At 43.3% G+C, this 26,606-nt stretch overlaps 1 protein-coding gene across 6 annotated transcripts in view; it reads left to right on the top strand.

Moving 5' to 3' along the window:
* Positions 1–26,606, top strand: part of EVC2 (EvC ciliary complex subunit 2) — a 164,273-nt gene that overhangs the window by 99,586 nt on the left and 38,081 nt on the right. For 5 of the 6 annotated variants that reach the window (XM_043544659.1, XM_037898083.2, XM_037898082.2 and 2 more), the window contains 2 exons: positions 10,308–10,512; positions 19,555–19,677. In XM_043544659.1, the coding sequence (XP_043400594.1) occupies positions 10,308–10,512; positions 19,555–19,677 (328 nt within the window). The remainder of the gene's footprint in view (positions 1–10,307; positions 10,513–19,554; positions 19,678–26,606) is intronic. The other variant, XM_043544658.1, reaches the window with a different exon arrangement.

Genomic DNA, 26,606 nt, shown 5'->3' with positions numbered 1-26,606 from the left:
TAGTGACCTGGGTCATCCCATTTGCCCTTTTTAAAAATCGGCACATTATCTTTCTTCCAGTCTTTTGGAACATCCACAGTGCTCCAAGACTTACTAAAAATCAACATTAAAGGTCCAGCAAGCTCCTACCCCAGCTATTTTAATACTCTTGGGCGCAAATTAATCTGGACCTGCTGATTTTAAAATGTCTAACTTTAGTAGCTTCTGTTTAACATCGTCCAGAGACTAGTGGGATGGAAAGAGTGTTATCACAATATGATGAGACTATATCATCATATGTTTTTCCCCAAATACAACACAGAAATATTTATTGGAAAGTAAGAGAAGTGCATAGGAGGCGATTGCGGCCCTACCCGCCTCCATCCCGCAGGAGGACTTCAGGGCCCACCAAGAACTCTTAAAGAGGGTGGCAGCAAGCCTCCACCTCCAGGCAGAGGAGATGGAGGAGCCCTGGGTCTCCCTGTTTAACGTGTTGAACCGATCAGCGCCGGGTAGGGTGGCTTTGCCTCTCCATGAAGGGGCGGCTAAGATTTCAAGTGCCCTGTGGCAAACACCGGCCTCATTGGCCCCCATCTCTAAAAAAGGCAGAACGCAAGTACTTTGTACCCGCTAAGAGGCATGAGTACTTGTCGATCAACCACAGGAAACAGCAGGGTCAGCCAGTCCTGACCCCAAAGAACAAAAACTCTCGGAGACTGGACTCTTTCAAAAGGAAAGTATATTCATCTTTGAGCTTCCAGTTACGAGTGGCAAACCATCAGGCTCTTCTGGGCTGGTACAAATTCAATCTGTGTGGCTCCCTGCCCAAGTTTGAGGACTCCCTCCAGGAGCGCGATAGGAAGGAGTTCAAGGCACTAGTGGAGGAAGGGGCAGCGGCCGCTAGGGCATCCCTGCAGGCAGCCTTGGATGCTGCGGACACAGCCGCACGATCAATGGCCTCTGCAGTGTCCATGGCTCCTGCTCTCTGGGCTGTCCAGCGAGGCACAGTCTTCCATGCAGGATCTCCCGTTTGATGGGAAGGCTCTGTTTGCGGAGGAAACAAATACAAGGTTGCATGGCATGAAAGACTCCCGCATGACCCTCCAGACTCTGGGCCTCTATGTCCCGTCTCCAGCAAAACCTAAGTTCAAGCCTGTCAAAGTCAGATTCAGGACTCACATAATTTGTCAGACCACTCTGTTTATTAGCAAAGCACTTTGCCAATGCGCCCAGATATGTGAGCCCCTCTCTGAGGCTCAAGCTAACTTATTTATACAGCTAAGCCAAAGCCAATTTAACATAAGAGACAAAAGGAAGCAGAAACTGACAAATATACATACATATCTTATTTGCATACTAACGTTTACCAATCTCCTAGCTCAGTAGGAGCTCTAAGTTAATTAGTTTGAGGACCCATTGTCTCACACTCCTTAATGTTTCTCTTCCTGACAACTATATTTCAACAAATCTTTCAAGCAGCATTTCTTTAATGAATTATAATTTCAATATAATTCATTCTACTTTCACAAGCCACAGCAGACTCCCGCCCAGGCCACCCTCCCGAAGTACGAGGCTGCCCATAAGAAGCAGCGGGACTATAAGAGGCAGTCCCAGCCTGCCCCCCAGCCTGGGTCATCCAAGGGCAAGCTGGTGGGGAAAAGGCATTTGTGATGGGACGCTCGGGGGCACCCCACCAGTCCTCATCAGGGACCAACCCCCATTAAAGCTTCCCTTCTCCAACCGGTTGTGTGCTTTCCTCCCGGAATGGTCGTGGCTAACCTCGGACCGATGGGTCCTCAACACTATCTCCCGGGGTTACACCCTCTAGTTTACTTCATCCCCAACCAACCACCTCCCATCCCCCTTGGGGGACCCCTCGCATGAAGCTCTGCTCGAGCAGGAGGTGGGGCAGCTCCTAGGTCTAGGAGTGATAGAGGCGGTGCCCGAGGAGTTCATGGGCAAGGGGTATTACTCCCGCTATTTCCTTATCCCGAAGGCCAAAGGGGGGCTCAGGCCCATCCTGGACCTCCAAGGTCTGAACCAGTACATGGTGAAGCTCAAGTTCCGCATGGTCTCCCTGGCTTCCATCATCCCCTCCCTGGATCCCGGGGACTGGTACACTGCCCTTGATCTACAGGATGCGTTCTTCCACATCCACATATTCGAGAGGTACAGGCGCTTCCTCCATTTCGTGGTGGGACAGAATCATTACCAATTCACGGTCCTCCCATTTGGTCTGTCCACTGCCCCCAGGGTGTTTACAAAATGTATGTCGGTGTTAGCGGCCTACCTCAGACGGCGGTGGGTCCAGATATTTCTCTATCTGGACGATTGGCTTGTCGAGGGCACCTCCCGGTCACAGGAGAGGGATCACATGGCTCTTCTGCTGTCCACGTGCACCACCTTGGGCCTGTTGGTAAACAACACCAAGTCCATGTTAGTCCCGGTCCAATGCATAGAGTTTATCTGAGCACTCCTGGACACAGTGTTGGCCAGGGCCTCTCTCCCGCCAGACAGATTCGAGACCCTCATCGACTCTGTCACAAGGTTCCCAGTGACAACAGCCAGGGTTTGCCTACAACCCTTGGGTCACATGTCAGCGTGCACATATGTGGTCCGTTACGCCAGACTCAGGATGAGGCCCCTCCAACTCTGGTTGGCCTTGAAGTTCTCCCAAGCCACAGACAGGATGGACACGGTCCTCACCGTGCCGGACTCTGTGATCACCTCCCTACGGTGGTGGTCCACCCCAAACAACATGCTCCAAGGGGTCCTGTCCAGGGACAGCGCCCCGTCGTTGGAGCTGGTGTCCAATGCGTTAGACCTGGGTTGGGGGGCCCATGTGGGGAACTTTCAGACTCAAGGCTGTGGTCAGCTCAAGACCTGACCTTACAAATAAACGTCAAGGAGCTCACACCTGGAGGGCAAGGTAGTCAGGGTCCTCACGGACTACACGGCCTCAATGTTCTATATCAACAGGCAAGGCGGGGCTCGATCCTCTGCCCTGAAGCCCTCAGGCTGTGGGACTTCTGTATAGCCCACAATATCCACCTGAAGGCCTTCCAGCTACCGGGTGCCCAGAACGAGAGGGTGGATCGCTTGACCAGGGACTTTTCCTCACAATATGGGTGGTCCCTCCACCCAGAAGTGGCCCACCGGCTCTTCCGAAGGTGGGGAACTCCCCAGGTAGACCTGTTCGTGACTCATCAGAACCAGCGATGTCCCGGGTTCTGCTCCGGGGGAGACCCTGGGGAGGGGCGCTATCTCTGATGCCTTTCTCCTGTCCTGGTCAGGCCAGCTTCTCTGTGCCTTTCCCTCTAATCAGCAGGGTCTTGGAGAAGATAAAGACGGACAAGGCCCGGGTGCTCCTGATTGCCCCGGCGTGGCCCAGGCAGCATTGGTACGGGACCCTAATGGGGCTGGAGGTAGCTCCGCCATGGCCATTGCCGCTTCGTCCGGACTTGCTCTCTCAGGACCAGGGCCACCTCCTCCACCCCAACCTGGCAGCTCTTCACCTCGCGGCATGGCTGCTCAGTGGTTAGGTGGAGAGGAAAAGACGTGCTCAGAGCAGGTTCAGTGTGTCCTCCTCGAAAGTAGACGGCCCTCCACTCGCCATGCTTATTTGTCGAAGTGGTCCCAGTTTTTTGTCGAAGTGTTCCCAGCTTATCCTTGATTACCTCCTCCACCTGAGGGCCCAGGGCCTGGCGCCCTCGTCAGTCAAGGTGCACCTGGCAGCCATATCGGTCTTCCATCTGGCAGTGCAAGGGCACACAGTATTTTCCCATGCTATGACTGGCCAGTTCCTTAAGGGTTTGGACCGTCTTTTTCCATATTTTAGACCCCCCGGTCCCACAGTGGGACCTAAACCTAGTGTTGGCTCGTCTCACAGGGCCCCCGTTTGAATCACGGGCCATGTGCTCCTGGTCTCACCTCTCATGGAAGGTGGACTTCCTGGTTGCAATCACATCGGCCAGCCGAGTCTCGGAGCTCAGGGCCCTGACCTCCGAGCTGCCGTACATGGTCTTTCATAAAGACAACGTCCAGCTCCGCCCACACCCCACGTTCCTCCCAAAGGTGGTCTTCGCCTACCACATGGGTCAGGACATTTTTCTACCGGTCCTCTGGCTGAAGCCTCACGCGTGCAGTGAGGAGTGCCGTCTCCACACGCTTGATGTGCGGCGGGCTCTGGCTTTCTACCTCGAGTGGACCAAGCCGTTCGGAAAGTCCTCGCAACTGTTCATCGCCTTGGCTGAGCGCGAGGGGCCAGCCGATTTCCACTCAGCGGCTTTCCAATCAGATCACTTCGTGCATCCATTTCTGTTATGAGCTGGCGGGTGTCCCCCCTGCTACCCATTGTGAGGACACACTCGACTAGGACACAGGCCTCATCAGCTGCCTTCATGTCCCACATCCCCATCCAGGACATTTGTAGGGCCGCCACGTGGTCTTCGGTTCAATCGTTCACCTTGCACTATGCGATCAGGGATGATGCCAGGTTTGGCAGGGCTGTCCTCCATCCTGGGAACTTGTGAACTCCTACCCACCTCCAACAGATATAGCTTGGAATCACCTATTGTGGAAAACACATGAGCAATCTCTCTCGAAGAAGAAAAGACAGTTACCTTTTCCATAACTGGTGTTCTTCGAGATGTGTTGCTCATGTCTATTCCACATCTCACTCTCCTTCCCCTCTGTCGGAGTTGTCTGGCAAGAAGGAACTGAGGATGGGGGAAGCAGGGAAAAACTTCCGGCACTGGTGCACATGACACGCACACCTGTTGTGGAATAGACATGAGCAACACATCTTGAAGAACACCAGTTACGGAAAAGGTAACTGTCTTTTTTATTAATAAACCCACCTTGAGAAAGGGGACATGGAACTGAACTTGAGGGTTTGGGCTTTATTTGGACTGCCCTGGCTAATAAATCTGCCCACTGTCTTACGGACATGTATTCATTAAAAAGTATGGACTGTAAAGCATTAATGTCAACTTAAACAACTTCAGGTGAGGGGGGAAGAATTTTCCTTTTCTCTAAAGAAAATCAGATACACATGAGACCTACTGGGTCAAATATGATGACCTGACATTGTCCCAGTAAGTTTGCCTACTGCACATTATAGAGCTATAGAAAACAGATCTATAGGAGTCTGCCTGTTACTTACAGTGTTTGAAAATCCATTCATTTCTAACTTTTCAGTGACTTTTGGTTTTTCAAAATTCAAAATAATTTTCCATAAACCATTTCAATGTATCTTTCAGATACTGTCTTCTTATCTCTAAATATACTGTAGAGAACAATCCTGCACCAGTAGTGATACGGATTAGGTGACCTAGGTCTTTTCCATTTCTAACTTCTGTGATTCTATGACGAGGTATTCCAGTTGGCAGTGCTGCTGTTACACTTGTCAAATACCATCTTTATTCACACAGCAACAGTAAAAATCAGATTCTTAAAAGCTACCTATTTTTCCAGTACATGTTTCTACACAACAATAATACAACATTCCATCAAAAGCTCTTTAAAAAATGTCTGTCTTTACATTTTCTGACACTGTTAGTTTTGATATTTTGATCACCAGACACCAGCTCTAGTGTCTTACCAAGAATTATTTTGACCGATAGCTTTTTATTTTTGTTGATCATTCAAGATACTATGAAGTCTTTCTGTGCCAAAAATATTAACACTTTAAAATCCTTTCCTAACATAGGCATGGCGTAAGAGATCTGCCTCAGTTTCTAATCCACTGTTTTTTCTGGAAGTGCTACCTTTCTATGTATAAATCTAAGGCAATATTGTGGAGCAGTAAGTGCTGCCTATTGGGAAATGATGCCTTCAGATAGGTGTCTTAGGTGGATGAAAATATTGTAAATATGAATATTTTAATTTAGAGACTGACTACAATCATTTGATTCAGAGAAGAATTTCTAAAAGCATCATAGGCATATTTTATGGAAATAATGACAACCTGTTGGCACTGTGATTAAAGTAAAATCATCCTTCTAAAACACGGGAGACAATATATTGTAATTTTAAAATTGAAACTCTTTGTTAGTGCATCAGTGTGCTGTTTTTAAAAACTGCTTGAATTAGTTATTGTTTAATCTTTAAACAAATAGGCTATTTTCTCCTTTTTAGAACTACTGGGGCAGGGGGAAGTTTATTGCTGCAAATTTTATATATATTTATAATTTTTATTAATTTTTTCTTATATAACAAATATATCAAAATACAAGATTCAGCATAATACACAAAGTAAATAAAGAGGGTCAAGCTAAAGGGAGGGCAAGTGAAGCAAGCTATCTATCTTCAGGGTCTGCGTTAATCATAGACCTGTAAAAAGTCAGCACAAATAGCTTTGAATTTTTCAGGCAATCCCCTTCTATGGAATGCCAGTAATTCACTAGCTGAAAGATCAGCCATATCATTGAGCCAGGCATTGATGTTTGGTGGAGATCAACTTTTCCACTTTTGCAGGATTAATTTTTTAGCGACCAAAGCTGCATGTTGGAAACACGGTGCCTTGTTATCAGGTAACCTTCAGGTATCAGAAATATATCCAAGAATTAAATTTTAAGAGGGAGAGCTCCAACTTAGCATCCAATATCAAATTGGTCCTTTCACCCACAGTTGCTGCAAAATTAAAGTTAAATGTGTTTTTTCTGAACTATTCCTGACCCAATGGCATGAAAGGTATTAAAACTGGCCTTGTGGTAGAGCAGCACATTGCCACTGCAGAAATCAGAATTTGGGCCTTGAGGTCCCTTCTGGGCTGGTTGAAGCTTGGAGTGATCCGGTGGCAGTCCACATTACTTGCACATGGGAAGCACCTCAGTTTGCTTTCTATCAACCAACCTCTTTTCGCTCACCCAAGACTTAGTAGTTATGTTGATTTACTCTAAAGGGGAGCGGTACCTAATATACCCTAACCAGTCCAAGGTGGTGTTGCTGGTAAGATAGAATGATGAAAAGGGTAAAAGTAGTGGGGAGTCTCGGGACTCAGATGATTCCCTTCTGTTCCCCTGGGGAGAATCAGATTCTGATCTCATCTCCACCACTGTAAATCTGGAGTAACTCCATGACCCTGGTTATAGTTACACCCAGAGTTACTGAGATCAGAATCTGGCCCTCTGTGCCTCACTGAACTGTTCATAACACAAAGATAAGCCATGAAATAGTTTAAAATGTCAGAGTCCACCAGTTATCAGAGGGAAATTGGAGAACTGTGGGAGTAAAGCTGTACACTCAATATTTGATCTCATGTAGTCTGTCCTAGTAAGAGTTAACCTTCTGTCACCAGATGGAAAGTTTCTGTTTTCCAAGCCTGAAAGTCAGTGGTGCCAGTTCAGATATTTCTTGGGAGGAGTAAATTCCAGTCATCTCCCAAAGCAAGAACCCTGTTCCAATCTCACTAGTCTCCAACCCCCTTCTCCTGCAGGAACCCAGGGTGTCCCTCGACTGGGGAGTCGCCCCTCTCTCTTACTCACACAATGCTTGAGCCAGTGCCGCCAGAAATTGAGATCTCAGTGGATTCTCCTGTGCTCCGCCATACAGGAACAGACTCCCTGTGCACCAGGTTGCAACACCATTTGGACAGAGGGTCAAATTTCAGTGGCATTGTGACCTTGTGAACTAGATTGTAATGCCACTCACCGAAATTTAACCAAACCACTCTCTGTCTGCCAGCAGATCGAGGGACGTGATCGTTCCCCTCTATTCGACACTGGTGAGGCCTCATCTGGAGTACTGTGTCCAGTTTTGGGCCCCACACTACAAGAAGGATGTGGAAAAATTGGAAAGAATCCAGCGGAGGGCAACAAAAATGATTAGGGGACTGGAACACATGACTTATGAGGAGAGGCTGAGGGAACTGGGGATGTTTAGTCTACAGAAGAGAAGAATGAGGGGGGATTTGATAGCTGCTTTCAACTACCTGAAAGGGGGTTCCAAAGAGGATGGCTCTAGACTGTTCTCCGTGGTAGCAGATGACAGAACAAGGAGTAATGGTCTCAAGTTTCTGTGGGGGAGATTTAGGTTGGATATTAGGAAAATCTTTTTCACTAGGAGGGTGGTGAAACACTGGAATGCGTTATCTAGGGAGGTGGTGGAATCTCCTTCCTTAGAAGTTTTTAAGGTCAGGCTTGACAAAGCCCTGGCTGGGATGATTTAAATGGGGATCGGTCCTGCTTTGAGCAGGGGGTTGGACTAGATGACCTCCTGAGGTCCCTTCCAACCCTGATATTCTATGATTCTATTCTATGATAGAGGTGGCCAGGTCAAATTTCAGAGGCATTGCAACCACTCATCTGGATCAGTGCTCCAGACTGCTCCAGCAGCAGCTGTCCTGATTTAGTACAGGACCATTGCTTAAAAGTGGTCGGGTCATGGCCTCCCAGCTCTGCAGCCTATGGCAAATGCAAAAATGGCCTCCTCCTCAAACCTTCCCAATTTGTGCTGCTGCTGGTGCATTTTGTGTTAGTGATGTCAGTGGGAGCTCCATTTCTTTAGCCATTTTCTGTTTAAAATCTCTGTCCCAAGGTGAATGAAATGGAATAATACCTAATAAAAATTGGGGTGATAAGAACTTTTTGTGCATTAATTAACCCTTTTCCTAATCAAGGAAGCAGTGTGGATCTTGTGGTTAAAGGATGGGTCTTTGAGACACCTAGGTTTGTTTCCTGACTCTACCAGTGACTTGCTGCCAGTGATTTGGGCAAGACACTTAAACTCTCTGTACTTCAGTTTTCCTATCCATAAATCTGGGGAAATACTACTTAGCCATCTTAAGTGCTTTGAGATGCTCTGGACTTGTCTATACAGAGAGCAATCTGGGGTGTAAAACTACAGTGCAATAGTCCGCCATACATTAATCAGCTGTGTGGACTCTGCCACTATGAATTCAAAGTTCTGTAATGCACTTTGATTTACACCCCAGTTTGCTCTTCGCAAACTCCGTGTAGCCAAACCCTTAGATGCAAGCATAAGGTATTAGTATTATTATTCCCACCCAATAGCTTTGTTGAAAAAGGTAGGTACATAAAAAGGTAGTATATAGTTTATCAGATTGACATTTGCTTATTTTCTGTATATATACACACACACTGAAAAATAAGCAATACCAATCTGCCCTTTTAAAAATTAATTCTCCCAGCTTCTGAGCTGGTTCTGTTTGTAGAAATTTAGGGAGACAAGAAAGAGAATGTGTCAAAATACAGAATACTGGGTTATGACATACCATTATGGTAAATATTATATATCACAGATTAATAGTGAGTGGTTAGATGAACTCTAGAACAGATAGTAAACAGACTAAGTTTGAGAGGAATCTGTCCATTTTTGTAACAGATCCATATACATCCAACAGAGAGCTGGCAAATTTTCCTTTTATAGGGATTTGACAAATAATTAGCATTCTCATTTATTACTTATCTCTATGGTATTTTGAAAATGTTACTAAGAATTCTAATAATTTCTAGTATTCCTTCTATTTTAAAAGCTGATATAGGGATGTTGGGGATTGGTCCTGCTTTGAGCAGGGGGTTGGACTAGATGACCTCCTGAGGTCCCTTCCATCCCTGATATTCTATGATTCTATGAATGTTTACAAATGTGTATCTAAGAAACTCTGGTTTTCTATAGTGATCTAAAATGAGAATTTAGCAGTAAACATTCATCATATCTGGTCCTTATATGGGCCCGTAAGGGTAAGGAGGGCACAAAGGGCTTTACTTCTTTATACATCCTGTTCAGGAGATAAGCCTTTACTGAAGTCCATGCACACCCCTGACAGTGCACTCTGGGTTGCAAGCCCTCAAAGTAGCAAATGATGATGCAGAGAAGAACTGGTTGCAAAATTTTCACCAATGTTATCCAGTGAAAAATGGATTTTAGAACTGTATTAGAATCTTCCAGGGAAATGTTTTGTATCATTTGAATTTTTTTTTCAAAACAAATCAAAAGGTCCTTCCCCTCCCCTCCCCATTTCCAGGTTTATTTACACGTTCCCCCCAATATCTCCCTATGGAAAAATGAGAGAGAGAGAGTGCACACGCACAAAAACCACCCTGAATATTTTTCATTTTGATTTATGTTGACAATATTTTAAAATTTTATGTAAAAAATTCATAAAAATTAATTTCTTCCAAAATCTTTTTTTTTTTCTTACCAGCTCTAACACCCTGCTGTCTGGAGAATCTGGCCACCTGGGAAGGGGAACACACTTTGCAGCTTCCTAGGATCTCTGAAGATAGTTTGGGGTTTTTTTTCCTTCCCTGTGCCAGTTTGCATATACCACAGAACAGCGTGTGTTTGTTTTTGTTTTTTAACAGGAGACTTTTAAGTTTGCCCCTTTCGTTATCTGAAGAGGAATTGCTTAGAATGAGGCAAGAGATCCATTGCTGCTATTCTCAGATGGACAATAACTTAGCTTTGCCCAAGATTCGGAGAAGAGCTTTGCTTCAGGCGTATCAGTCAGCGTGGAGGGAAGCGGAGCTGCTGAAAGTGGATCAGAACTTAGCAGTATCCGACAAACAGGTGGGATAAGTATGGGAACGTTTTACATTTCCCAAATGTGTACTTTTACTCTCTGCCTCTTTTTCAGGAGTGGGTTTCCCCACATGTGCCATTTTTCATCTGTTTTGGAAGCAGAATATAATTAGGGTCAGTTCCCAACTGTATGGCCTGATTTATTTGTCAGTTACTGTAGGTAAAAGCTGGATCCTGGCCTCTCCCCGAGTCCAACACATTAGCACGGTGCCTCTTGTGATGATTGGTGTGTGTGTTGCCTTCCTGATCCCTGTTCTGTTTTGTTTCCTGGTTCCTGCTACCTGGATTCAATGTTCTTGTTCCTGTTTATGTGTGCACACACAGAGCCTTAACATTGTGTGTGTGCAGCTACTCATGGCCTGCTGCTGCATATCTGCAATTCAGACTGTTATCAAGATTTATTCAGACTTTTGCTGACCTTAACAGTTCATGGTTATTGCATGTTTTGACTCACAGTCTACTGGCATGTCTTACTTTGGGGTGATTTTTTGGATTGCTATTCTGGGGTGCACCAGAGTGTAACATGGCAATGAGTGCTTCTGTTCTGCAACCCATGTTGCCGGCACAGCCTTCGATGGTGATACTTTATTCAGAATTTTTGGAACTATCTGCAGATTATACAACTCTCCGATGCTCCACGGTGCCACGTGATGGCATTGATATTTATGGTGGGCTCCTGGAGCCCAAGTCCTCCTTTCATGCAGCTATGCAGCACCGCAACAAGTATTTTGGCATTGGACCGTCTGTTCTGAAGCAAATACTCACCAGCAACTACACACCACACAACAAAAACACCAACCCAGGAACCAAACCCTGCAACAAACCCCGGTTCCAGCTCTGTCCACATATCTATTCAAGGGACACCATCATAGGACCTAACCACATCAGCCATACCATCAGGGGCTCTTTCACCTGCACATCTACCAACGTGATATATGCCATCATATGCGAGCAATGCCCCTCTGCCATGTACATTGGCCAAACCGAACAGTCTCTACGCAAAAGAATAAATGGACAGAAATCTGACATCAGGAATTATAACATTCAAAAACCAGTAGGAGAACACCTCAGTCTTCCTGGTCACTCAATAACAGACCTAAAAATGGCAATTCTTCAACAAAAAAACTTCAAAAATAGACTCTAATGTGAAACTTCAGAACTGGAATTAATTTGCAAACTGAACACCATCAAATTAGGCCTGAATAAAGACTGGAAGTGGTTGGGTCATTACAAAACCTAATTTCCCCCATACTAATTTCCCCCTACTGTTACTCACACCTTCTTGTCAACTGTTTGAAATGGGCCACTCTCATTACCACTACAAAAGTGATTTTTCGTCCCTTGGTATCCTACTGTTAATTGAATTGTCTCATTAGACTGACCTCCCACTTGGTAAGGCAACTCCCATCTTTTTGTGCGCTGTGCATTTATACCTGCTACTGTATTTTTCACTCAATGCATCTGATGAAGTGGGTTCTAGCCCACGAAAGCTTATGTCCAAATAAATTTGTTAGTTTCTAAGGTGCCACAAGGACTCCTTGTTGCTTTTGCTGATACAGACTAGCACGGCTACCACTCTAAAACCTGTTCTGGTAAAGAGGAAAATGTTTTTTGAAGCTCTCCAGCAGTCCTACGAAACCATACACGAGTTTGCATGTCATCTGCAGTAATGGGTCAGGGACTGTGAATTCGGGGAATTATGATGATCATGCTCAGGGATATTTTTCTGATTGACCACACTGGATGAACAGTTACTGGTTGAAGATGTGAGAATGCTAACTTTTGATGCAACGGTTGCTAAGAGGGAGGCCTTTGCTAGCACTTGGGGTGAAAAGTTGTTCTGCGTTTCAGACTGCTGCTACCTTTGTGTCTCCTCTTAAGCCATCAGCTGCTCCGCCTGCTTCCACCACCGAGAATCCTACGATGCTACCTACTCCCGTACCATGGCCTCAGCAGCGAAAGTTGCCAGCTCCTCACTGTTTCTGCTGTGATAGTATGGGTCACTGGGCCAATTTCCCTGCCTGCCCAATCGGGCTTGTGAGAAGGAAGGACACGTTTTAAATTAGTGCGCCGCAGACACTGATTCACAGAGATGGGAGGCCTGTGAATGTGGAGCTGGTCGAGACCACTTTTATTGATGTTTCCTTTACTATGATCTTCACATGTGGTAAGACGCTGTAGGTGGTATCCTGAAATTAATGGCACATTGCTGAAGTACATGGTGGATACAGGTGCTGAACTTAATGTTCTCCCTTCTGGGTTAGTTCACAGTCTGGACAGTTGCCTGACAATGGTAATTATAAATGCTTAGAATTTGTATGCCTTGCAGACAGTGGGCAAAGATGTATGCTCTGCGCCCTACAAGGGCATAGCCTTGACTGCAAAGTTTTACACTGTTAAAGGCATACCTGCGTATGCAGTTCCATTATTTTCCTTACATCTTGGTATTATGAACTTGCACAGGATATTTCAGGTGGGATTATATTGGCTAGAACAGAAGGGAATATGCAAAGTATCATTGAGAGACAGCATAGGATATGCATACTCTCTGCAGGTGGATTTGAACATGGAAATGTGCACCACCTGCACATTGCATACTTCCTGCACTTATGGAGAAGATCCAAACAGAATTTAGTATCTTTTGGAAGGTGGAAGGATTGGATCTCACCCATTGTGATCATATACAATGTGACAGGGTCAGGCCGGATGGCTACAGGAGAGTAATCGAAGGCAGATAGATTAGCCCCAGGTTAAGTAGGTCCCTTTTCCCTGGGTAAGGTAACAGGGAAGGTTCCAGAACAATGAGGAACTTTCTGGAGACAATTAAGACAGGCTGATTAGAACACCTGCAGCCAGTCAAGAAGCTGCTAGAATCAATTAAGGAAGGCTCATCAGGGCACCTGGGTTTAAAAAGGAGCTCACTTCAGTTTGTGGTGCGCATGTAAGGAGCTGGGAGCAAGAGGCGCTAGGAGCTGAGAGTGAAAGCACATACTGTTGGAGGACTGAGGAGTACAAGCATTATCAGACACCAGGAGGAAGGTCCTATGGTGAGGATAAAGAAGGTGTTGGGAGAAGGCCATTGGGAAGTAGCCCAGGGAATTGTAGCTGTCGCACAGCTGTTCCAGGAGGCACTCTAGACAGCTGCATTCCACAGGGCCTTGGGCTGGAACCCGGAGTAGAGGGCGGGCCTGGGTTCCCCCCAAACCTCCCAACTCCTGGTCCAACACAGACACAGACACAGGTCTGGACTGTGGGTTCACGAAAACAGCCAAACTGAGGGCTGCCGTGAAACTCCAAGGCGAGCAAATCCACCAATAAGCGCAAGACCCACCAAGGTAGAGGAGGAACTTTGTCACAAGAAGAAGAGTGGTGATATTCATTTGTGCACAGATTTTAGGGATCTTCATAAATATGTGAAACATGAGCAGTTTCAATTGCCTTCAATGAGGTGACTTGATGAATAAGTGGATCCCGGATTTTCTCTGTGTTGGACTACCAATCCGGTTATTGGCAAGTACCTGAAAGTTTGCAGTTGTTGTTGACTTGTCAGCAAACCATTTGGGAATATTGCTATCAACAGCTCCCTTTTGGATTAGTCTCTGCTCCTGAGGTATTACAGAGAGTGGTCTCAGCACCTGGATAATAACTAGGGTACATGTTGCTATTTGGATGATATCCTCATCTTTGCTCAGACTCCTCCTGAGCATAATGTTGTTCTGGACCTGATGCTACCCAACTCCCACAAGCTGGCATAAAGTTGACTGGGCCAAGTGCAATTTTGCAAAGGTTGCTGTGGAGTTTCTTGGGTATTCTTTGTCCATCAATGGTGTGAAACTGATGGCTGAACAGCTACCAGCTGTTGCTCTGATACTGATTTATGTTTGTTCCGTGGCCTAGCTCAATATATAGGTGGTTGTGCTCTGCCCCCTTTTAGTACCCTTGCTAAACTGCTGTGGGGTTTAACCCAGAGCCAGGGGCAGTTGGTTTGGACTAAAAAAGCAAAGCAAGCTTTTGAAACCCTGCATCAAGCCCTCTGGTGGATCCAGTCCCAGGCTTATTTTGATCTATAGAAACCCATGGTGAGTCGAAGTGAGGCATGCAGTTGGGGGCTGGGTGCAGTTCTGTTCCAGGAGGGCTGCCAGTTACATTTAAATCCTGTACTCTCACCTCAACAAAAGTGACGTATTCCCAGATTGAACCACAGGTCTTGGCGAGGTTTTTTGCTATTGTACGCTTGAAGTTTTACTTAGTGGGAAGACATTTTGCCTTAGAAACTGATCATTTGTGTCCCATTGATCAGCTGAGCGTGAGGGTCCAGTGGTGGATTATTCAGCTGTAGCAGTATAACTTTGATTTGGTATGTATCCGAGGAAGACCTAATTTAATTGTTGATGCTCTTTTGAGAAATTCTGCTTTGTTGGCACCCTCAGATGCAGAAACAGCCACATACCCCATATGCTTTTCACTGAAAGATGTGCCAACTGATTTAGGGTGGACCACTAATGCCACTCTTCAAGATGCTGACATGTGCAAGGTGATACATGCTGTACAAGCAGGTTGGATGAACCTCGTTCTTAAGAAAACTTTATCTATGTTCTTCTACAAAATTCGTTCTGAACTCACAGTGAAGATATGTTACTCAACATATCTTATACGGAGGAGTGTGGGTGACTATTCCAGCAGCATGGTGACAAGCAGTCCTGGACGTGGCTCATTAAGGACACATGGGAGTTATGAAAAGGAAGGAACTTCGGTGTAGTTTATGCTTGGTGGCCAGGGCTGCATTTAGACATTGAGCATCATGTGAGGGCATGCCCGGCCTGCACAGTGCATAGTAGTAAACAGACCACAGCAGAGAATTGCAGCACCCCATGATTGCACTGTTAACTGTTACAGCCGATTACTGATGTCATCCCTTTGCATTCATAATTTCTAGGGCTGTTAAGCAATTAAAAAATTAATTGTGATTAATCGCACTATTAAAAAAAGATCGCAATTAATCAAATGATTAATCGCACTGTTAAACAATAATAGAATACCATTTGGAATGGTGGCTGAAGCATGAAGGGGCATACAAATGTTTAGCATAACTGGAATGTAAATACCTTGCAATGCCGGCTACAAAAGTGCCATGCGAACACCTGTTCTCACTTTCAGGTGACATTGTAAATAAGAAGCAGGCAGCGTTATCTCTCATAAATGTAAACAAACTTGTTTGTCTTAGCGATTGGATGAACAAGAAGTAGGACTGAGGGGACTTGTAGGCTAGTCTAAAGTTACATTGTTTTGTTTTTGAGTGCAGTTATGTAGCAAAAAAAAATCTACATTTGTAAGTTGCACTGACACAATAAAGAGATTGCACTACAGTACTTGTATGAGGTGAACTGAAAAATACTGTTTCTTTTGTTTGCCATTTTTACAGTGCAAATTTTTGTAATCAAAAATAATAATTAGGGCTGTCAAGCGATTAAAAAAATTAATAGCCATTAAAAAAATTAATCGTGATTAATCGCGCTGTTAATAATACAATACCATTTATTTAAATATTTTTGGACGTTTTCTACATTTTCGAATATACTGATTTCAATTACAACACAGAATACAGAGTGTACAGTGCTCACTTTATATTTATTTTTGATTACAAGTACTTGCACTGTAAAAAAAACAAGACATAATATTTTTCAATTCACCTCATACAAGTACTGTAGTGCAATCTCTTTATCATGAAAGTTGTACTTACAAATGTAGAATTATATACAAAAAAACTGCATTCAAAAATGAAACAATGTAAAATTTTAGAGCCTGCAAGTCCATTCAGCCCTACTACTCTGGGAATCACTCTGACAAACAAGTTTGGTTAAAATTTGCAGGAGATAATGCTGCCCGCTTCTTGTTTACAATGTCACCTGAAAGTGAGAACAGGCATGCGCATGGCACTTTTGTAGTTAGCATTGCAAGGTATTTACGTGTCAGTTATGCTAAACATCGGTATGCCCCTTCATGCTTCGGCCACCATTCCAGAGGACATGCGTCAATGCTGATGATGGGTTCTGCTAGATAACGATCCAAAGCAGAGTGAACAACCTCATGTTCATTTTCATCATCTGAGTCAGATGCCACCAGCAGAAGTCTGATTTTCTTTTTTGGTGGTTTGGGTTCTGTAGTTTCCGTATCTAAGTGTTGCTCTTTTAAGACTTCTGAAAGCATGTTCCACACCTCGTCCCTCTCAGATTTTGGAAGGCACTTCAGATCCTTAAATCTAGGGTTGAGGGCTGTACCTATTTTTAGAAATCTAACATTGGTACCTTCTCTGTGTTTTGTCAAATCTGCTGTGAAGGTGTTCTTAAAACAAACATGTGCTGGGTCATCTCTGAGACTGCTGTGACATGAAATATATGGCAGAATGCAGGTAAAACACAGTGCAGGAAACGTACAGTTCTCCCCCAAGGAGTTCAGTCACAAATGTAATTAACGCCTAATTTTTTTAACGAGCATCATCAGCATGGAAGCATGTCCTCTGGAACAGGAAGATATACTGCCTACTGAAAGGGGAACAGATAGGGAAGAGGACACTCTTTCTGCGTACATTGATATCATTGACCAGTTGGGGAAGTTGCACACAGCAATAGCATCCATCTCTTGAGCTGAATCAGAGGTATAAACCTATGACCCTAGGATCACCTGGTGCCTCTGGCCAGGTACCACTCAACTTTTGGAGAGAAGGAAGGAAATTGTGCTGACTGATGTGTTCCCTTCCTGCTTCCTCTTCTCTGTTTCTGCTCCTGTTTTGTGTCCTGGTTCCAACTCCTTGAACTCGGTGTTCCTGTTGTTGTTGAAGGCTCTGTTAGTGTGCTGAACAGTGGGTGTGTGCATCTATTTAGGGTCTGGTGCTACATATCTGCTGTTCAGACTGTTATCATGTTTTGTTCTGACTTTTGCTAACCTAACTAGTTCATGATTATTACATGTTTTGACTGGCAACCTACCTGCATGTCTTCCTTTGTTTTATTTGTGGTTTGGGGCAAGGAATGGTGTCCCTAGCCTCTGTTTGTCAGAGAGTGGAGATGGATGGCAGAAGAGAGATCACTTGATCATTACCTGTTAGGTTCACTCCCTCTGGGTTACCTGGCATTGGCCACTGTCGGTAGGCAGGATACTGGGCTGGATGGACCTTTGGTCTGACCCAGTATGGCCATTCTTATGTTCTTATGGGTTTCTATTCCGGGGTGCATTGGAGCGTAACAGCCTCCTTTCCTATAAATGCTTGATGCAGCTCAGATTTGTTCAGAGGTCCAGTGCACCTTCCACTTGCATAACAGATTCCCTGCCTCCTACAGTGTGATTTGTGGTAGTTCAGTGCTGCCTTGTCATTAGTATCCATCTTTTCATGCACTGTGTATATATACCTGCCTACTGTATTTTCCACTCCATGTATCTGATGAACTGGGTTTTAGCCCACAAAAGCTTATGCCCAAATAAATGTGTTATTCTCTAAGGTGTCACAAGTACTCCTCGTTGTTTTGGCATTTAAAGATGCTTTTCAGGCAGCAATGAGAAAATGCGTTTCCTCCATCCTTCCCTTCCTATGTAGACTAATTGTTCCAGGGCCCTATCCCCTAAAATGGGAATAAGCAGTAAGCCAGGAGGTGATCCATCTCTAAGGAGGCCCTTTCTGAAGCCTGAAAAAAATGGAGCTGTGTTTTGTCTGCTCCCAGCCTATTGGATCCTTAGTCTGAAACTGGAGATTTGTTGGGACCGCCATATCCCAAACTGAGACTCCTCTGGAGACATATCCACAATGCTGAGTCATTCTTCTTCAGCATCTGGGACTCAGTCTGACTCTACTGCTGAGTCAGTTAGATATTCTCTGGGGGAAAATCCAAATCCATTCCAATCCACTTAAAAACAGAAAAGCTTGAGGGTCCCCTTTTCTGTTCTAGAGTGGGTAGTGGCTTGCTTTTAGACTTGCCGTTCCAAGAGGAGAATCATGACTCTCCCAAGGATGTACTCTTTCATTTTTTTCTAATGTACGTAACAGAAGCTAGGGAATACTCATCTCAGAAGAGGTCAGTTGGTGTAAAGAGGTCAGTCCCAGCAGGAAAGTATTAGCTAATTGGGTAACAAATTTTCTATTTGGTTATTTAACTTTGTGTAGAGGATGCTTAATTGCCTTGAATGTTATAAACTACAGATTAATTCTTTACCTTAACTTTCTCCATAGAAAAAGAAACATGTCTCTTCTATGAATTGTAGGTCATAGCACTATAACAAAGGGTGATATGTCTCCCCTCTGACCGCAATTTGATTGACTTTGTATTTCTTAATGTGTAAACTAACTTAGGCTAATTGCACTAGGAATTAGCCTAGTTCAAAATCTTAATGATTTCCAAAATGCTCTGTATTTCAAAAGGGGAATGACTTTGCAGAGCCATAGAGTTGAACAGATGTTATCTTTTCCCTGAGAGCACATTATGCTCAGTTTATATTCCTGTAAAGAATACAAAGGTCAAGAATAATCAGATTACGTAGTAGGGTGCTCCTTAATATTATCATGGGTCATTTGTGATTCATACAGTGCATTTTGAAAACAATTTAATTTTTAAATGAATATGATATCTCATTCTTTTTTTATGGCTTTCAAAAAGGATGAGGAAAATTTCATCAAGTCATTGCATATAGCATTCACTAAATGTTTGTGTAAAACCAAATTTGTCACTCCTATGCTAGCAGGACAAAATTACTATAATGCAACTTGGCAGTTGCATCTTCTTTTCATGGAAGGGATGAATATGTAAACCTGCGTTAAAAAAAGTTAGGCACATTTTGTGGCTTGGTTTGAAATTACTGAATGGGTCCTCTGAAAGGCATAGATAGAACATGCATTTCCAAGGAACATTTTGTCATGAAAGTCAAGATTTCAGTTTTGTATTATTAACTGGGGAATTGCCCACAAATAATAGTAATAATACTAACACATAGTAATGTCATATACGTTTTAAAAATATTAAACGATGTGATGACTTTTTACAGCCACAGCCCAAGATCAAAAAACAACGATCCAAGAATAGAAATAAGATAGATGTTCTGAAAAAATCTTTGGAGGATAAAATTCACATCTATGACGAACCGATTACAGATGAAAATTTGAGCAAGGTAAATGTAAATGTTGTTCTGTACATTGATGCTCAACAATTACAAAATAACAGTAATTTCCTATGAATACATTCAAGACCGAGACAGAGAGAGGCATGGAGCTCAGACTAGATGATCATGATGGTCCCCTTCTGGCCTTAAAGTCTATAAGTCTCTGATATGCATAAGTATGGAAAATATTTCATCTCTCTTTTGTGCTTGTCTCCTGGACTTTCAAGATTATGTTGCATTTAAAATAGATTATCACTTGTGATTTTAGTTGTAAATTTTAGAGTTCATTTTGTTTGTGTGAAAGGTGGCAAGTTCCCATGTCTGAATACTGGTGTTTCCTGTTTATCACAAGAACACAGTGATGAAGCTGCCACAAACAATGAGCTTCTAGAAAAATTTCTCATCTTGCCTGTGACAAACTCAGTATTCCAGAGGTGCATGTACTCACTAAGACGAGCCTGGAGGAACTGGGGAATCTATCAATTTGCTTACCCCTTTCAGTAACAATGCTTATAGGGCAACCTGGAAAGTTTCTTCCTCTAGGAAAATGTTTTCAAAATATTTGACATTTGCTGTATTTTAAAGGCAAAATAATTTACTCTTTGAAAGTATTTTTAGGAGCAGCATAGATAAGTCTATTCCAACAGGGACGATTCAAGAGTATCAACATAGGGATGAACTGAGGCAGAGACAAGGAAATCAGGGTGGCAGAATTTTAACAAGGGACTCCCTGCAAGATCCAGAGAGCTCCCTCCAGTACATCTGTGTCAGAGCAGGGTATAACAATACAAGTCCCGCACAGCCCCTCCAGTGTGCCTGAAGTACTCTGCTCTAGAAAGCTCACTTCACGGCTGAGAGAATGATTCAGGTTCCAGACTGATTTGATCCTTGACCTCTCTACTGAAACAAGGATGCCGGTGATGATGATAGGAACATCTGTTCACTGGGAACTGAGTGTAGGCCATTACCTCATTTCACATAGATCACCAAAATCCTCCCTCATTAAAACTCAGATCCTCCTGCTGAAACACAGCCTGAACAGCTGGGTTGGACTGGGTGCATGAAGGGGAGGAATTCTCCCTGTGCCAGGAAAAATTAACCCTCTGTGACTTCAGCGCAGGTAGAGAATAGAGTATCTGTACTGTAGCAGATCCCGAGGCTCCACATGTCTCTGAATCACCCGTGTTCCACTCTCTTCAGTGTGCATACACACAAGGAGCCCTTGTGAAGCAGGTTGCGCACCACACAGGAGGTGCACACCCACTGCATGACTTCCACAGATGCTGCTGCTGCTACCTTGCACAATAGACCTATCAGAAGTGGTGTAAAAATTTCCCGTAGTGCCCACTGTCTGTCCATTCAACTCATTAGTTTTGCCACTGACTTAATGGAGCAGGATCAGGCTCTGATAGCTCCAGCTAGGCTCAGGAGTTTCGAGTGTAAAGCCAGAGGGGCAGGGACCAATTTTTACTTTGGTTTTGTACAGTGAAGGTTAAGATAGGAGCCTGCCTCTACTTTCAGATAAAGTAGAATACTACAATAAGTATAACAATACTGACAGGAGGAAAGAATGGTCCTGCAGTTAGGGTGCTAGCCTGGAACTTGGGCAACCCAGATTCAGCACCCTGCTCTGCCAGAGACTTCCCACGTGATAGTGGGCAAGTTACTTAAACTCTCCATGCCTCTGTAAAATGCAGGTAATAGCACTTCCTTACCTCACAGAGGTGTTGTGAGGATAAAAGCATTAGACATTATGAGGTGGGTGTTGAGATACTGTAGTAACGGGTGTCATATGAATACCATAGATAAATAATACAAATAATAATCTGTTAAATGATTGCCTTATCAAGATTAGTTTTCATATATTTAAGATAGACAGTGTAGTGTGTTTGATTACATTTCCTGCAATCTGTATATCCTTTACCAGGGGGCCCAAGAGTAGGAAATACTGGATGCAGTATGTTTTGTTTATGGAAAATTCTGCTTTAATGTGACACTAATATTTTGAGGCAGTAAATGTGCTTGATTTGTGTAACTTCTATAGCCCTTTTTATCATTTCATTGATGGAGAGTTTATTTCAATTTAGATACAGCACCAGGCTCGCACCGGAGTTCTTTTGTAATGTCCTTGCCTGTCTTCTTTTGAGTTGAACTGCATGTTAGCTACCAAAGGCCACCTAGTTTATCCCAATGAGGAGAGTAGATTATTATTAAGGAAAATGATCACATATTATCACTAGTATACCAGAAATGTAACAAAAAACCTTATCTTGTGAGTATAAATAAAGTTTTCATTCTTTCCTTTTGCAATTCATTGTCTAGGTCCTCATTCAAATTCCTACCCATTAGTATTTTTTATATTTTTTTTCTTTAATATAAATGGTTTTCCTCTTCTCACTCACTGTTGTCATCTAAAATTGTATGACCAGTTCAGGAAGGTGAGGGAGAAATGTAAAAATGGAACAATGTTAAGTCTTACTACTTTCCCATTGACTACTGCCACTTCCTAATATCCTGCTGAGCTTTTTTTGAGAATTTGAATGCTGTGTGAGAGAGTTGGCTCTGAGCTGCTCAGTACTGCAAAAGGCTCCTGAACTCAGTGAGTGGAAAAGATGCCTGAAGAAGAAAGGAGCAGGGGGATATAGTCTTTCTTATAGTCTTCCAAGAGGGCTGTGAGAGCAAGGATTATAGATAGGCGATAATGTGTTAGGAGGATATGGAAAGAGTTTGGAGGCCTGATTCTGAGAGGTGCCTGCAAATCTGTTATATAGTTTTCCAGGTTGGACTCAAACAGAATATGTCCTTTCTTCTCTAGTTGTGTCTTAGTTGCTCAGCTTTCAGGCTGTCCCATGTACATGGCATGAGGAAGTGACAGTTGTACAAGACAAAAGACAGGCAAGGGGCATTATAAAAGAGATCCAATACGAGTCTGGTGCTGTTCTGCAGATAAGCAAGAAGACTATAGGACGTACAGAAATCAAGCACAAAATATTTACAAATTTTAGCACGATGAGCCTCTGTCCCTAACTAGGGCCTCTTGGTACTATTGGACTGCAAGTAGTAATTAATATTAATTATAGACCTCATCAAAGATGGTCAGTGCATCTTAGGATCAATTCCTTTATTTGTAAAAATTAAGTGAGAGAGAAACGGCACAAGTAGCAACTAGAGTCAGTAACGAATATGGAAATCGGAAGTTAACACTTTCAAGTGAAGGGCCTATTTTATTGGATTTATGTTGTTCAGTTAAATTTAAAGAACATTAGTTGATTAGGAAATTGCAGAGGGAATCAGCAGCAGGAGAGTATGTCGAAGACGCATAATTTGATGCATTTTCAGCAATGATCTGAGGAATGGAAAATCTACCTTATGAGAGGAGACTCGAAGAGCTTGGCTTGATTAGCCTAACCAAAGGAAGGCTGAGATGAGATATGATTGCTTTCTATAAATACATCAGAGGGATAAATACCAGGGAGGGAGAGGAGTTATTTAAGTTATTTAAGTGCCAATGTGGACAGAAGAACAAATGGATATAAACTGACCATCAACAAGTTTAGGTTTGAAATTAGGCAAAGATTTCTAACCATCATAGGAGTGAAGTTTTGGAACAGCCTTCCAAGGGGAGCAGTGGGGGCAAAAAAACTAACTTGGTTCAAGACTGAGCTTGATAAGTTTATGGAGGGAATGGTATGATGAAATTGCTGACAATGGCATTAGCCGATCTGCAACTGCTAACAGCAAATATCTCCAGCAGCCAGTGGTGGGACACTAGATGTGGGGGGAGCTCTGAGTTACTACAGAGAATTCTTTCCCAGGTATCTGGCTGGTGGGTCTTGTCCACATGCTCAGGGTCTAACTGATCACCATATTTGGGGTTGGGAAGGAATTTTCCCCCAGGACACATTGGCAAACACCCTGGAGGGTGGGGGGGGGGTTGCCTTCCTCAGCAGCATGGGATACAGGTCACTTATAGGTTTAAATTAGTTTAAATTGTGGATTCTCTGAAGCTTGAAGTCTTTAAGCCATGATTTGAGGACTTCAGTAGCTCATCCAGAGGTTATGGGTCTATTACAGGAGTGAGTGGGTGAGGTTCTGTGGCCTGCAATGTGCAAGAGGTCAGACAACATGATCGTGATGGTCCATTCTGCCCTTAAAGTCTTTTAGATTGTTAAAGTAGGAACCAGCATTTTATATGCCTGCTTTCACTGTCTAGTGCTACAATAGTCCTCTGCTTTTGGCTAGGGGTTATTTAATTGGGGGTTTGATCCAACTTCCACTGAAGTCAGTGTGACACATGAGTTGACTTCAGTGAGATTACTCAGATTAAGCAAATATATAAGTGTTTTCATGATTGTGGCCTTTGAAGCTGAGAGGGGGCAGAAGGTTACCCTTAAGGAAGAATTTGTGCTGATGGTCACATCTTTGAGTGCCAGTCTGAATAGCTCTACATTTTGTTTGGTTGAGAGTTGTTAATTATATAATGCTGTACTAAATAAAAAGTGGCTGAACACACTTGAGTGAATCCCCATTACACAATAACATGTTTCTTATTGAGGATGGTGCTTAATAACATGCAAGTGGAATCCAAATTTCTACTTCCTCTGGTTATTTTGGTTCTTGAGTAAAATAATTCCTATAATATACCAAACTGGATGGAGAGCAACAAAACCTTAGAATGTTGCGTCATCTGATTCTTCTACTGAGTTACAACAAAAGTGTGTGTATTTCTGCCAGTGACTGTCACCCTTTTTTCCCTTCGAATTCCACAACTATCAAAGCTCACGTCCTTGCCTCAGCTTCAAAGTGAATGTGAGCTATCAAGCTGTATTTTCTTGCTTATTCATTATTTATTTTAATATTTTAATGAGTTTGAAACCTGTATTGATGGTGATCAGTCATTTACTCATTCATCTATGCATTATTCATTCATTCACTTCCAGACTTTATGCATGTATAATTCATTAAATCCTACATCTAAAAGTGAGCTTCCTGTGAAGAAAGAGGGAAACATTTAGTCCTATTTTGTTTATACTTCTATCATAATAATTTTGCGTAGCTTTTTACAGATGCACAGTAAACTTCTTTGAAGACATTCCTTGCCCCACAGAGACCCCTCAAATGTTACTGCTGTTGTGCCATATGAAACAAATCATGCTTCAAGCATGTTTTTCTCATTTTGAAGATATTGCAAAAATAAAATGCATGCTGGTGGTTAGTATGCTCCACGTGTACATAAAAGCTGGAAGAAAATAATGGGCCAGATCCTCAACTTACATAAATTGTCATAGCTCAGTTACGTCAGTGCAGCTACAACAGTTCACACCAGCTGAGGAACTGGCCTAATATGTAGAACGGATGGCATAACAGAAGCAGATAGCGTGCTGGATTAGGACTCCAGAGACCATAGTTCAGTTCCTTGCTCTGTCACAGGCTTCCTACGTGACTTGAGCAAGTCACTTAGGGCCAGGCTTTTAAAGGTATGAATGTGCCTATCTGCTTCTTTAGGCACCTAAATACCTTTAAAAATGTGGCCCTTAATGTCTCTCTGCATCTCAATTCTTGGTCTATAACTGCACTTTAGAGTTCTCCCACTGACTTTAGTGGGGCCAAGATTTTACCTTTGGCCTCTTGTTTCAAGCTGGGCAACCTAAAATTGAAGCACCCCAAATTAGTCATTTTGGAAATACCTTGTCATATTGCAATACTGATGTCTGAAAAGTGGTAATATAGAAGCTATCCTCAACAGTATAGAACTTTGTCCAGCACCCTTTCCAAAAAAGACTTAGCCCATTGCAAGTCAATATGCTCGGGCTAAGGGTAGGTCTGCAATGTAATCAGAGATGAGACTCTGATTCAGACAGGAGGGAAGTTACTAGGAGTTCCTCAAGGATCAGTCTTGGGACCAGTCTTATTCACTATTTTTATTAATGACCTTGACACAAAAATTAGGAGTAAGCTTATGAAATTTGCTGACACACTATGGGAGGCATTGTCAATACAGATGGGGACAAAACATTATACAGGAAGTTCTGGGTGGCCTTGAAGATTGGAGTTGCAGAAATGGGAAGAATATCAATTGTACAAAGTGCAAGGTCACGCATTTAGGATCTAATAGGAAAAATTTCTGCTACAAGGGGGGCTCATCAGTTGGAAGTGATTGAGGAGAGAGACCTGGGTGTGTGAATCACTCTCAGGATGACTAGGAGCCACCAGTGTAATGCAGCTGTGAAAAAGGCAAATGAAATCCTAGGATGTATGAGACATTTCCAGTAGCGATAGAGAAGTATTTAATGTCATTTACAAGACATTTGTAAGAGCTCACTTGGAATACCGTGTACTGTTCTGGTACCCATATTCAAGAAAGATTAATTTAAACTGGAACAGGTGCAGAAAAGAGCTACTAGGATGATCAGGGGAATGGAGGGCCTATCTTATGAGAGGATACTGGAAGAGCTTGGCTTGTTTAGCCGAGCAAAAAAGAAGACTGAGGTGACATATGATTGCTGTCTACACATAAGTTAGGGGAGTAAATACCAGAGAGGGTGAAGAGCTATTTAAGCTAAAAGACAATGCTCGCACAAGAACAAACAGATATAAACTGGGTGTGAACAAATTCTGGCTGGATATTAGAAGGTTTCTATCCATCAGAAGGGTGAAGTTCTGGAACAGTCTCTCAATAGGAGTTGTAGGGGCAAACAACGTAATTAGTTTTAAGAGCGAGCTGGATACATTTCTGAGTGTAATTGTATGATGGGGTTATTTGTGATGGTAGGGGCAGGGCTTGATATCCCTGGGGATCACTTCTGGTTATAATCTTGTTCCTGAAGCTTATGGCTTCAGAGTTTCAGCGAGCACCAGCAGGGGTCAGGAAGGGATTCTCCCTCCCCTCCCAACCCCCATGTATTCTGAGAGGATTTCTTTTATCTCCTTCCTCTAAA

Source organism: Chelonia mydas, chromosome 4 (genome assembly GCF_015237465.2).
Source record: "Chelonia mydas isolate rCheMyd1 chromosome 4, rCheMyd1.pri.v2, whole genome shotgun sequence".
NCBI lineage: Eukaryota > Metazoa > Chordata > Testudines > Cheloniidae > Chelonia > Chelonia mydas.
The sequence above is the reverse complement of the archived record's forward strand: the minus strand, read 5'-3'. Positions and strand labels throughout refer to the sequence as shown.